The following is a 13757-nucleotide window of genomic DNA, read 5'->3' as shown; positions in this document are numbered from 1 at the left end:
GAGCTAAGACAGTTTAAATTCCCAGGCTCATTGATTATAGCGTATGGTTGGAATTAACTTGTTGCTTTCAGTTGCTGTTGGTGTTGTTGTGTATCGGAAGATAAAAGAAATGCTGATTGTGATTTTTCTAGTGAAAGGCCTCTGAGCTCCTCTGCACCTGCACTTGATGAAGAAAGTGTTTCTGTAGGGAACACCACTCCCTTTCATACACAAAATACAGATGTGAGCGTTCAGGTCATGCTCGATGTGCATGTCAGAGCATCTGACATTGCGGTTACTGTTTGTACGGACACCAGATAATACTTACAGGCGAGGTGCCCTCTGGTGGTTTACTGGCCGGCTTTTGCACAACAATGACTGTGGATACCTGATTATATTTAAACTTTATGACAAGGGTTTTGACTTTAAACAGCTGGAAGACTGAGAGAGACAACTTTTAAAGGAGTGGTTCTGAAGACAGATTGATGGCAAAATAGTGTAATCTTGGTCAGGCTCCAAAAGCTTAGACCCTGCACTTCCCAAAATGCAACACAATAAGTTTCCTAACAGGCGAATGGTTCATGCCAGCAGTATGCAATGCAAGCTTTACATTACTTTAAAGCTGCACTGACCAATATTTTATATTTAAAATATATTAAATGACTGCGTAATGTTTAAATTGGCTTGCTCATAGTTGCTCTGGCTTGTAGCCATCATGATGAGGTCCGTATGTACTAGCTGGTAGAATTTTTTTCTGTTTATTTAGCTGCTTTGCTAAAGGAGCTTTAAGGAATATTTCACCCACAAATTGATCTTTTTTTTTGTCAGTTACTCACCCTGTGTTATGCTGAATTTTTTTTGTTTTTCTCGCATGCTTCTACAGCGAACGAAGAATCCAAAAATGTAGAAAATTCTTGATGAGTTGAAGTCTTAGAGGGTCTGTGTTTAAGAACGGCAAAACTATATCAAAACATCCATTTACAAACTCTTATGTAACTCATGCAGTATAATCCAAGTCTCATTTATACAGTTGTATGCTCAGTACTTCCCAAACAAACTCATTTTTGCTAAAACCCACTATTTAAAACACTTCCACATACGAGTAGCGCACCAGGGTGAGTACATGCGTTTGAACTCCGCTCAATATGCTCTCTCAGGCATGTTTTAAATTGTGGGGTATTGAAAGGTATTAAGAAACATCAAAATTATTCATTCATTCATTCATTTTCTCTAACCGCTTATTCTGTTAGGGTCGCGTGGGGCTGGAGCCTATCCTAGCTGACATTGGTACAACCTGGACAGGTCACCAGACTATCACAGGGCTGACACATAGAGACAGACAACCATTCACACTCACATTCACACCTACGGACAATTTAGAGTCACCAATTAACCTGCATGTCTTTGGACTGTGGGAGGAAGCTGGAGCACCTGGAGTTAACCCACGCTGACACAGGGAGAACATGCAGACTCTACAAACTCCATCAAAATTAGATTAATACAATTTAAGATACTGAATGTGTTTACTGGACTGAGCTCTGGAGCAACGCTGACTGTTGGGAGTTCTGCAGTTCTGAAGGGACGCTTCTTCATCCACTCTGGGAGTCTCCCATGATTCAGAACTATTATTATATTGGATAAAGGTTCGTGAACGTATAAAAAACATTACCCAGACTAACTTCGAGTTCTGCCCCAGGCTGTATGTTCTCAGTGACCCACAAATGACATCTCACTGTGGAGCCAGAGTTTTTATTCAGACCAGTATAATGGTGGGAAAGCTAATTATAATGAGAAACTGGAGGAAACCAGGTGAGCCCTTATTTAAGGAATGGTTCACAGAGTTAGCAGAAGTTGCATCATGTGAACAAATCTCTTACAGTTCTAAAGACAGGACAGAGAAATATATGTGGCGAAGTGGAGAAGCTGCTTGGAGTACGTTGTGTGTGTGTTCGTATCTTGAGGTGAATCCCACCCTACAGGGCGCTCTTTTGCACACTTTTTGTGTGTCTGCGAGATCACAGTTGATTGTGGTGCATATTTATGTAGGAATATAGATTTTTTTTTTAAGAATTACTTATGTATTTTTTTAATTATTATCTTATTTAGTTATTGTGTTTTTTCCCCTCTTGTGTATGTACATATATTTAATTTGGTTACATTCGGTGACACTGTTTATGCTAGGAAAATAAAGTTCAACAAAATATTAATGAAAGAAAATAGTGGGGGTTTTAGCAAAAAATAATGTTTGGAAGGTACTGAGCTTACAACTGGATAAATAAGGCTTATACTGCAGGAGTTGTGTGAGTTTGTAAATGGATATTTTGACATAGTTTTGCTGTTGTTAAAGGTCCAGTGTGCAGGATTTAGGGGGATATATTGGCGGAAATGGACTATAATATAACAAGTATGTTTTTTTTTAGTTTATAATCACCTGAAACGAAGAATCGTATGTTTTTGTTAGCTTAGAATGAGCCGTTTATATCTACATACAGAGCGGGTCCTCTTCCACAGAGTCTGCCATGTTGTTCTACAGTAGCCCAGAACGGACAAACCAGTCACGCTAAATAGGACCATTTGCATTTTTTGCTTCAGCCAGCGCTAGGTCAGAAGAAGGCAACCTGCAGCTCTTATTGCATTCTACAGCTGTAAAAATGTGTAGCCTATGCATTGACTTAAAAAATTCATCAATTAAAATGTGCGTCATACATCTACGACCTGGTGCCTTTCCCTCTAAATTTTGCTGAACTTCAGTAGCAGTGGCTGCCTGGAGTCTTTCTAACGAGGCTAGCTGTGGATTCCAAATCCAACAAAGGAAAAGACCTGAAGAAAAATAGAGGATTTAGTAGAGTGTAGACAGATTCATTTGCTTTCACCACCAATGCTGCACAGTTAAAGTACTAAATGGTCATAAATAGCCCACTGCAGAGTAGCCGCCCTGTAGTAAATCATATAAATGAATGCATAAGGTTTTTTGTTTTTCTTTTTTTGGCCAACAGTGGATCAAGGGTTGCTGACCCATGCGCTAGCTACACAGGACAAGTTTCAGTTGCTTGCAATCTAGTCTCGCCACCAGACAATCAGAGATCTCCGCCTTCTGATAGTCTGGGGACACTCCTTTCTAAAGTGTGTTTAACACACCGAAGAAAAAGGCCAGCAACAAAGCAACGCCCTCCCGGAAATGTGTGCTCCCCCTTTTCTCGTCCGCAAGGAAACAAACGCACAGAGAGCTTGAAAATGGATGCTGAGAGATTGAACTCCGTTTTATCAAACGTGTTCTCAGTCCACAAGATTGTGGAAATGAAGGACTTACAGCGACTTTGTTTAAAACTTTTAACGCAGTCGGACTATGTTTACGAGCACAAGAGTTCAGTGAGCCACCGAAGGACCACCCTGCGCGTTTACTATTGGTTCTGCAACATAGGGAGTTTTTTTAAACTCTGAAATTGTATCCGCCCATCTAAACACAAAATCAGCAAGAAAGACATCAGTCTTTATTTAAGCACAGCGTCTAAAGCCTGACATGTGAGTCTACTTGCAATCAGCAACTTCACCGCTGAATGCTGCTAAATCCCATGCACTAAACCTTTAAATGCGGCCACCTTTTACTTCAATTCATCCGGAAGCTTCTCCTATTTTTAATTCTCTGTTCACCATGGAGGCATGCCAGAAAAAAGGTTTCTTCATGAATTGATGTCCAAATGATAATTTTTTTGATTGCTAATATTTTAAGTTAGCTGGCTACAATTCAAAGGCACTATAGCTAACATTTAAGATGCACATAAATAAATAAATAAATAAATAAATAAAGTCGTGAACCTCCATAATGGCAGCAGGACTGGTTGCTATAGGAGTTTGTGATGCAGGTGGAAAGCCTCTATAAATACAGCAGCTACATTATAAAGACTGTGCATGCTTGACATATTTTGGCTGGCAGATTGTTTGACTTATAAATAATGACTGTCACTAGTTTTAATAATAGTGCACTGAGTGATTGATGCTTGCAGAATGTAAACATGCAGCCTGAAGAGTCTTTTTTTAATGCTTGGCATGTCTTTATTCGTGTTTCGAGCCTTCATCACTGGAGTCTCTCCCAAACATAATATGGCCTTGTTTCTCTCTAGTCACCCATGAAAGGCTGCTTTTCAGCCGCTCTCCTCCTCTTCCCCTTTGTTGCACTTTCTCCTTTTCTCCCTCTCCGCTGCCTCTCCCCTCTCGTCCCCTGTCCCTCTATTGTCACCTGTGTAATGTCGTGTTTTATGTTTTGTGAAACCCTGCACTGTTCCAGGTTGAACTACAACCTCGATGTTGCTGATAGACTTGCAGACGAACATGCTCTGATTGGCCTCTATGTGAGCCTACTCCAAAACAACCCCAAAACATGGTTAGTTTGGTGTGCCGCTGTGTTTGCCAAACACCAGTGGAAACCATGTGCTCTGCTGAAGTGCCCCCCTCCCCCCTCCCCTCGCAATCCTTCCCCTGAACTCACCTTACTCTGAGTGTGTTTCAGCCCTAACGCTGCATGCTGTCAGCTTTACAAACTAGTCAACTCGACCTCTGACACTTCTGTCAACACACTGTTATTCAGCTGAACTGTATCCTAGTTTATTTCTACCAAAAGATCGGTATGTATTAGATTTGATTCTAAGGTGAAATATTTGAGTCCTTAAAAGATCTTCTAAGTATACACATGACTACATAATAATAAAGGCACAGTATGTATTTTTACTCTTACCTGTAGTGCTGTTTATCTATCTATCGATTGTTTTGCTAAGTTGTCGAGTGTTGGAGAATATCACCTTTAGAGATGTCTGCCTTCTCTCAAATATAATGGAACTAGATCGCACTCGACGGCATCAATGTCTCTTTCCAGAAATCGTGACCTGGTTACTCAAGATATTCCACAGACCTTGTTGTGAGCAGTTTCATGTAGGAACTATTTTCTTTCTTCCAAACTACACCTGTGTCACTGCGCAGAAGGAAGCGTGCATCTACTCATGGATGAGTGACTCGTGCTTGAGACAATGCAAGACGTAAACGTTAATGGCGTCCTCCTGGGCTGAGCTGTAGCATTATTAGCTCAGCGATGCTAGGTGAGCTAGCAGTAGATGCACCCTTCCTTCTGCGCGATGATACGGTCGGCAGGTGTAGTTCTGAAGTGCTTTACAATATAGCTCTCTGTGTAGAGTAATAAGTTACTTATTACACTACTTTTGTGTTACTTTCACCAAAATGACCTCAGAGGAACGAATAGGCATTTTAAATGGATGAGGTTCATGTTGTTTCACAGCAGGTAATCAAAGCACAGAAGCTCCACATTATTACAGTTCATTTTAAATCCAGTGCTGCAGGTCTGACCCATTCATGCATTCACAAACAGTGGTTACCACTTTGTATTAAAATCCCTGCTTATATTGAAAATAGTTTGATGATATGGAATAATTAAATAGCCTAGACCATTTAAAATAAATGAACAGCCTGGGACACAGGGAGGGTCAGCCAGAGGATCATAGTCTGATAATTATGAGATGTGGATAAATATTTGTGGGCCTGTGATATGAAACACAATAAACAAATATTGAGGTTAGCACAACAAAAAGTCATGATGACTAGCGCAAATTAATACACCGGAGCTGGAGGACCCACCTGCCGATTCCTGGTGTGCCGGTCAGCTACAGCGGCACCACAGAGAGAGTTATTTATAAGAACGGGACTGTGTGTTGACGTTGTTCTGTAGTTGTAGGGGATGTGAATAGAAACATATCCAACATATAGTAACATCACTTATATATGTCGATCACCAGCCAGCTTCTTATCCCCGCAGGGTGCAATTGCAGAACGGGATGCGGTGTATGTATGTGACTGGAAACAAACTGTACATGACCACTGGCACCCTTCAGTGGATGTGTTTCTTTGGTGGTGCACTGAAGGAAGTGGAGCGTTTAAAACAATGAAAACACTAAACAGTTTATTTTGGGTGGTGATGCGCTACGTGACATTGTAAATGTAATAATATTACCCGAAATCCTGTTGGTAACATGTTATATTAGTTTGTTACTATTAAAAAAGTAATATATTACTATTACGCCTTACTCCCAACACTGTTTACATGTATTTTTTGGCGCTCTGAGCACCACAAGCCGAGTGCCATCTAGTTCCTTTATATTAGAGAGAAGGCAGACATGTCTTCGGCCGATATCTCCAACACTCTGCAACTCACACCAAAACTACATAGACTGGTAAATATCACTACAGGTAAGAGGAAAAATATGTATTTTTGATTTTGGGGTAAACTGTCCCTTTAAGTTAATCACTTATCAATCCTAAAAATATTTACAGTAGAAAAAAAGGGGTAAAATAGTCTCATATTTGTCCCATTAAAGTTGTATAACTCCAAATCTCTACAGCAGGTTAGTTAGTTAATTGGTACCAAATGCTTTAAACACTTTAGCTGCTGTTTGCCTCAGATTTGACCGCCGTCCAAGAACGTAATCTCTACATAAGCAGGACTGGTGTGTGAGCTGACTGGTTTTTATTTTAACACTGGGAATGTGACATTCTCTCCTCTTTAAATCATGACTGCTTGTTTCCTCACTTACAAGCAACATGAAAATAGGGACGCCTGTATTTGCTGTGTGTGTGTGTGAGCACTAATATGCTTGTGTGTGTGTGTGTGTGTGTGTGTTTTAATGCTCCTTGCAATGTTATCTATCTGTATTATATTAGCAGCTCTCACCTGGCGTAGTGCGTGCGTGCATTTGAGTGCTTTTACTGTACGTGTGCTTGGAAATACCTAACCATATTTTGACTTCATCAGTGATCAGACTGTAATAAGTAACCTCTCTGTGCTTTAAATACAAAGCGAATGATTACTTCACTTTTATGTAATAACCCAACTTCATTCCTGCTTTTGTGGTTTTACATAAATAGCTTATCATGGTTACACTGTTGGCTCTGCTGTGAAACTTATCAAGCTTTCCTGCCAAACAACTAATCTGACTGCTTGGAGTTTCTTCGGTTTTTGCTTTGTCTTCCTGCATGGTTTTATGTCTGCGTAGCTGTGTAGTAACTGTGTTGTGACTCCATATTCCTCTCCACCAGTTTGCTGGAGAGCAGTAACCATCAAGATGAAGAGCACAGTCTCATCGCCCGCTATGCTGCTAGACTGGCTGCTGATGCTGCGGTGAGATATATATATGTATAAGACATTTACTGCTCACAGTTTTTCATCAGCATCTACTGCCAAAAATCTGTTGTTGATGAGAAGAAGGTTTAACACACGCTGCGACTCTACCTGTGAGAGTTTCAGTGCTTTTATTGTGACGATGATGAAGGGATTTACAGGTGGTGCTCGTTTCTAACCAGACCTGTATGCCTGTTTATGCTCTTGATGGATGGCTGGTGACTTGACTGTTTTATTCTCCTCCCTGTGAGATATTAGATAAGGTAATGGATGACATCATCCAGAGGTAGAGCCGGCTCACGTGATGTCTCTTGCTTCGTTTCTCCGACAGGCTCAACAGCAGAGGATCCCCACAGACCTCCCCTGCTCTCTGGATGCCAACAAACAGCAGAGGCAGCTCATTGCCGAGCTCGAGAGCAAAAACAGGTTAGGGATGACTGCTTTGGTGATGCTGTTCAGCTCTCTTCTGTTTGTCTTGTCTCTTCTTTTTGTTTTTTTTTTCGACTCCACAACAAGAAATTCACCTTGAGAATAAACAAGTTCCTGGTCTGACAAAATAAACAGACCTCAGAGCACATTCATGCAGCATGAAAACTGCCATTGTTATTATTAGAAACGTTCAGGATTGGAACTTAATGAAACATTAACATTTTTAAGGAGATAAGTAACTGTATGTGTACTTTATAAATTACAGGCCACTGAATATCAGATTATGTGAAGCATGTCAAGGCCTGTAACACTGTCTTCACGCCACGACACACATCCACACACAACTCCCATTCCTGACCCTCCAACCCTTTTTTCTCTCCTCTCCTTTGCTTTCTTTGTATTATTATTCATCCTTTTTTTCCTAATTTGAACATCTAGTCTACTCAAACCATTACAATACTTAAAGCTGATGTGTTTTAAGTATTTATTATATTATTTAATTTCCTAATTTATTTCTATTTGTGGAAAATTATCTACAAACCATATAGTTACAGCTAAACAAATAAAGAAAGTAGGCAAAATTGCGAATACAATTGTTTAAGTTGCTAAAACTGGAACAAAAACTAAGTTAAAAAATAAGTAAAATAGAAAAGCAGTAAAGACTTACCACTGAGAGTAACAGCAAATTAAACATTAAAATTACATCTATAAATAATCGTGAATAATGAAACCAAAGTGGAGACAAAAGTTCAATTACAGGCAACAGTGAACAATATGAAGGTTTTAATGCAGCTATAATTTAATATTTTTATATCAACAGCGGATCACGTGACCACATGTATATGACGGCGGGCGGTCTCATGTGGTGAGGAGCCCACAGAGAGTTATCACCTGACTGTGCAGTTACCTTCAGCTCTGCAGAGCTTTATAGGCTCACTGTCACACTGTCATGGCTCGAATAGAACGGACACATGTTTAATGTTGTTAGTAGCACTGTGCTTTAAGCAAAATATCTGTTGTGAAAAAAATCCAAAGTGTGTTTCACCTCATTGGTTTAGTTTTAGGCCCAGTATCTTTGCTGTTTTGGGTCACTCTCTCTGCTCTTGTAATGTTTTTTCTAAGCAAATTGCAAAGTTAGAAACTAGCTGGTGAACATAGTGGAGTATGTAGAAGTTAAAGCTGAAAGAGAGTGAATATGGGACTTAAATTCATCAGATGGACACGGATTGATGTTGCTCCGTATCTGTTGACTGTGTTAATAACTGAGGTGATAAAATGTTCACAACTTGTTTCCACTGCCCCCAAGTGGCAAAAACAAATCAGTTATTGCAGGTTTATTTTTTTCCTAACTTCAGTTTTTACTGCCTTCACACATACCAAGGTGTTATAGTTTACTAAACTGAATAAAATCAAAAACTGTGTGTGAAAGAAATAGTTAACTGAAATAAAAATGAAAATTAGATTTAAAAAAAAGAAAGAAAACAAACTGAAACAATATTGTTTTCCTCACAAAACTAATTAAAATAAAAACCTAGAGGAAATCTCAAGTTTTAGTTTATATCTTATGTTTTAGTCTTACTTAATTTTGTCACATTTGTCAACACAACAAATATCAGGAGAGACTGGTGCATATGTTTATTGAGACCTGGACGTCTACATGTGAGTCAATTGCCTTGACAAAGTCTCGTATTGATATTGTAAAACCCATGTTGCCCCTGACAAACATCCCCGTGTTATAATAATAATAAAAAAAAACTAAAACTAGTATTGAAACAAATAAAAACTTAACAAAAAGAGACATTTTAAATCAATAAATCTAAACTGAAACAAGCAAACCAACTGTGGAAATCAACTGAAACTAAATTCAGAAAAAGAGAGGGACGACAAACGTAGATCAAAACCTTGTGTCGGGTACTCGTGAATGGGAAACAACAGGATTGACAGCAAGGCAATCCAAAAAATATAGAAAACGTAAAGAAAGAAAGGAAATATTGAAAAGGCCTTTATTGTAGTGGCTAAATCATTAAAAGAGCCGACATTTTTCGACCATTGCAGGTCTTCGTCAGGGCTTCAAAACATTTTGAAAGCCCTAATATTTCCTTCCTTGTTTTCCATATTATTTTGGAGTGTCTGTTTTCTTGTTAAAACTAAATTCAATTGAAAACAAAATTGAAAAACTAATGAAAAATACATAACTATAGTAACTCAGATAACTGCAAAGAGGAAGTCACAGTTCACAGCTAGTGATGCGATTTATAGCACTGTTTTCTTATTCAAACTTTTGTGCAAAATTTACATTATTGTCAATGAAATTATATAGTCACAGTGATGGGGTAATTTTTTCCATCACATATTTTTCCTGCACTGTATCTAACCACTGTCGACTGTCTGGTGGGTCTGTTTCAAGTTTCTTGTAATGATCTTCCTGCCAGCGCCAGCTGTGAGTAGGATTTTGACCAAGTAATTATCTCCCTTCAGCGCCACTTTAGTTATATTATATAAAAAAGAGCACTTGTTGGAGGTTATATTTATATAAAAGAATAAAACCTCATTCAATACTGAATTCAGTCTATCCCAGAATATCTCTATTTTGAGGCCAGAGGATATGTGCGTCTGTATGGCCACATTGCCTCCAGCATGTTCATGCCATAGAGGCTGTTTGCTTTTTATGTTAGGCGTCATAAAAAACAAATCAGATTTTTCCAATTAAATTCTCTCTGTTTATGTGAATTTGTGTATATCTGCAGTGCTACACACATATGATGCCATTGTTCTAGTTTAGATTCAAACACGGTCTGATTTGGACAGTGTCCACAGTAAGATCATTTGGAAGGTCGTTCCAAGGACCACTGATGGATTAGTGAATGAACCTACTGGGCACAGGCCCAGGGGTCGCCTTGACCTTCACCTGCTGAATGGCTGTCAAATTAACATGAGCCAACCAGGAGACTCAAAATGACCATAGAGAGACACAGAAAGACCAGAAATAGATGCAAAGGAAGGAACTGCAAAGAGACACAAAGTAACTATGAAAACAGGCAAAAGAACCACAAAGAGACACAAACAGACAAAGAGAAAAGACACAGAATTACATTAAAGAAATACAAAAAGATCAAAAAGGACACAAAATAAGGAGATATAAAATGAGCAAAAAAAGACACAAAATTACACTGAAGAGACACAAAAAGACACAAAATAACCTTAATGAGACACAAAATTACATTAAAGGGACACCAAATGACCAGAAAAGACACAATATTACCATAAAGAGACTCAAAATGACCAAAAAAAAAGACAAAATTACCTTAAAGATACACAAAAATACTTCAAAGAAATACAAAATGACCTTAAGGAGATATAAAATAACAAAATGACATGAAATTACACTCAAAAGACACAAAAAGACACAAAATGACCTCAAAGAGACACAAAATTACCCAAAAAGACACAAAATTACATAAAAGGGACACTAAAGGACCAAAAAAAGACACAATATTACCGTAAAGAGACTCAAAATGACCTCACAGAGACACAAAAAGACCAAAAAAAGACACAAAATTACCTTAAAGATACACAAAAATACTTCAAAGAAATACAAAAAGACCAAAAGAAAACAGAATTATCTCAGAGACACAAAATGACCAAAAAAGACACAAAACAACCACAACGAGATACATAATGACTACAAAAAGATGCAGAAGGACCAAAAAAGACACATAATTACCTTAAAGAGACACAAAACGACCTCAGGGAGACAAAAGAACTTCAACAAAGAGACACAAAACCACCACAAAGTCTGTGTGTCTTGGGGCCTTTTGCATATGTGTGCCCAGGGGCCCACTGTCCTATAATTCGCCCATACAAGAACATGTAGCACTGTAACAAAACGCAGCTCCTCTGTACTTTGTGTTGATCCAGGGTTATACAGACGAACCATGCCTGAAATATTAACCTGTCTCATATGTTTATGCCTGTTACAGAGAAATCCTGCAGGAAATTCAGCGGCTGCGCCTTCAGCACGAGGAGGCCTCCCAGCCGCCACCTGACAGGGGTCAGCAGAACCCCACTCTTCTGGCTGAGCTAAGACTTCTCAGGTAACTCTGTCTACTTTCATCCTGCGGCGTGTTTATAACAGACACGTTTGCTTAGGCTGCACTTGAACGTACACATCGTAATTGCTTACTTTTCCTCCTAGACAAATGAACAGCATATGTTGGAGCCTACAGATGCTCATCATACACGTTTTTTTCTCCTCATTTTGCTGTTGATGTGACATTATGGCATCATCACACTGTACAACTTGTTCCCTCTGTTAGGCAACGCAAAGATGAGCTTGAACAAAGAATGTCTACTCTGCAGGAGAGTCGCAGGGAACTCATGGTGCAGCTGGAGCAACTAATGATGCTTCTCAAGGTACCACAGACGCGCCTTTCATCTCTGTGACTTCACAGCACTCAAATACAGCACACACAGATAAGACGCCTTCATTACTGAACGAACACATACTGTTTCCTGTTGGGAATAAAAAGGCTGTGGTAATATTGTTGCAGAATCTTTTGCAGATTATTTACATGAGCATGTGTAGTGTAGCTTGGGTTTTGTGTTTCTTATTTTGAGGCAGGTGATGAGCAATATGGCTGATGATTAATTTCTCTTGTTTTACAATGTATCCCAGCTGTGGGCGATCACTCCAGCTAATGTAAAGCAAACACTGCACTTTGCAGAGGAAAGAAATGTGAGCAGTTACCCAACATGGCCATTAGAGGGTGCACATCTGTAGCAGTCAATCTCTGCTGAGGCCTGTTTTGTCATTTTTCAACCATATATATTAGAGGCAAAGGACATTTACATATGTTATTTAAGATTTTGAGCTATAAGTGAAATATCTGCTGTTGTGTGTCACTAACCTGAGGCCTTATTACAGAAACTTCTAGAGTCTGAATTCCTGTCTTATCACTTGGGATTTGGGGTATTACAGAAACATGTTTCCTAACTGCATTTGGGAAAAAATCCCACCTTATTTTGGGACAGGATTTTGGCTATTACAGAACAGGATTTCCCAAGTTAGGGATCCTAATTAGGATGGCATAGATCCTGTCCTAATTAGAAATTAACTGCCAAAAAATGGCAGCAGTTAGGTCTCCATGGTGACAATGAAAGTGAGGCACAAAATGAAATATAATGATAAATATGTTGATAAATAGTGAATAAATAATTGAGATGAACAATTCTCCCCCACCAACAGGTCTCATGCCTCCAACTTCTCGTACCTTAAACTGAACACCCATGTTTTTACGCCGGTGACAGCCATGGTCAGAGACACTGTGTGTTTTTTTTAAGATCTTTGGGGGTTTTTTTTGCCTTTAATGGACAGGACAGAGTATTAAGCGTGAAAGGGAGAGGTGACATGCAGCAGGGGCCTGTGAGCCAGAATCAAGCTCACGACCTCTGCGGCAAGGACACAGCCTTTGTGCATGGGGCGCCTGCTCTACCCACTGAGCCGCCAGGCGCCCCAAGTCGTGCGTACGTTTGTCTGTCCCATTTTCGTGAATGCAGTCTCTCAAGAAGGCCTCGAGGGAATTTCCTCAAATTTGGCACCGATGTCAACTTGGTGATTAGATTGATTAGATTGAACTGATTAGATTTTGGTGGTAAAAGGTCACTGTGACCTCACAAAACATGTTTTAAGCCATAACTCATACAAATGTTGAACAGAATAAAATGATGAAGTGATGACATTTTATAACCAGAAGGTCAAAGGTCAGCTTCATTGTGATATCGTCATGTTCTACAGTAACAATTTTCTAGCCATTAGAGTTGAAAATGTGTGTGAAGCATCCATGTTTTAGAATTTGTAGCTTCTGGGGCATTGGTGGCTTAGTGGATAGAGCAGGCGCCCCATGTACAAGACTGTTGCCGCAGCAGCGCGGGCTCGACTCCAGCCTGTGGCCCTTTGCTGCATGTCACTCCCTCTCTCTCTCCCCCTTTCATGCTTAGCTCTCGTATCAATTAAAGGCAAAAATGCCCAAAAAAATATCTTAAAGGGAAATTTCGGTTTATTTCAACCTGTCTCCTATCGTCCTAAATTTCTTTCAAGTGACTAGTGACATAAAAATAATAGTTAGCATGTTAGCCGTTAGCCTAGATACAGCCGGGGCGCATAGTAGCG

At 39.4% G+C, this 13757-nt stretch overlaps 1 protein-coding gene across 8 annotated transcripts in view; it reads left to right on the top strand.

Moving 5' to 3' along the window:
• The window catches only part of dtna (dystrobrevin, alpha), a 37650-nt gene that overhangs the window by 16000 nt on the left and 7893 nt on the right, over positions 1-13757 (top strand). For 6 of the 8 annotated variants that reach the window (XM_050033455.1, XM_050033460.1, XM_050033459.1 and 3 more), the window contains 5 exons: positions 4265-4360; positions 7078-7159; positions 7491-7585; positions 11569-11682; positions 11905-12001. In XM_050033455.1, the coding sequence (XP_049889412.1) occupies positions 4265-4360; positions 7078-7159; positions 7491-7585; positions 11569-11682; positions 11905-12001 (484 nt within the window). The remainder of the gene's footprint in view (positions 1-4264; positions 4361-7077; positions 7160-7490; positions 7586-11568; positions 11683-11904; positions 12002-13757) is intronic. The other 2 variants (XM_050033461.1, XM_050033462.1) reach the window with 1 other exon arrangement.

Source organism: Epinephelus moara, chromosome 21, assembly GCF_006386435.1.
Source record: "Epinephelus moara isolate mb chromosome 21, YSFRI_EMoa_1.0, whole genome shotgun sequence".
Classification (NCBI taxonomy): Eukaryota; Metazoa; Chordata; class Actinopteri; order Perciformes; family Serranidae; genus Epinephelus; species Epinephelus moara.
The sequence above is the reverse complement of the archived record's forward strand: the minus strand, read 5'-3'. Positions and strand labels throughout refer to the sequence as shown.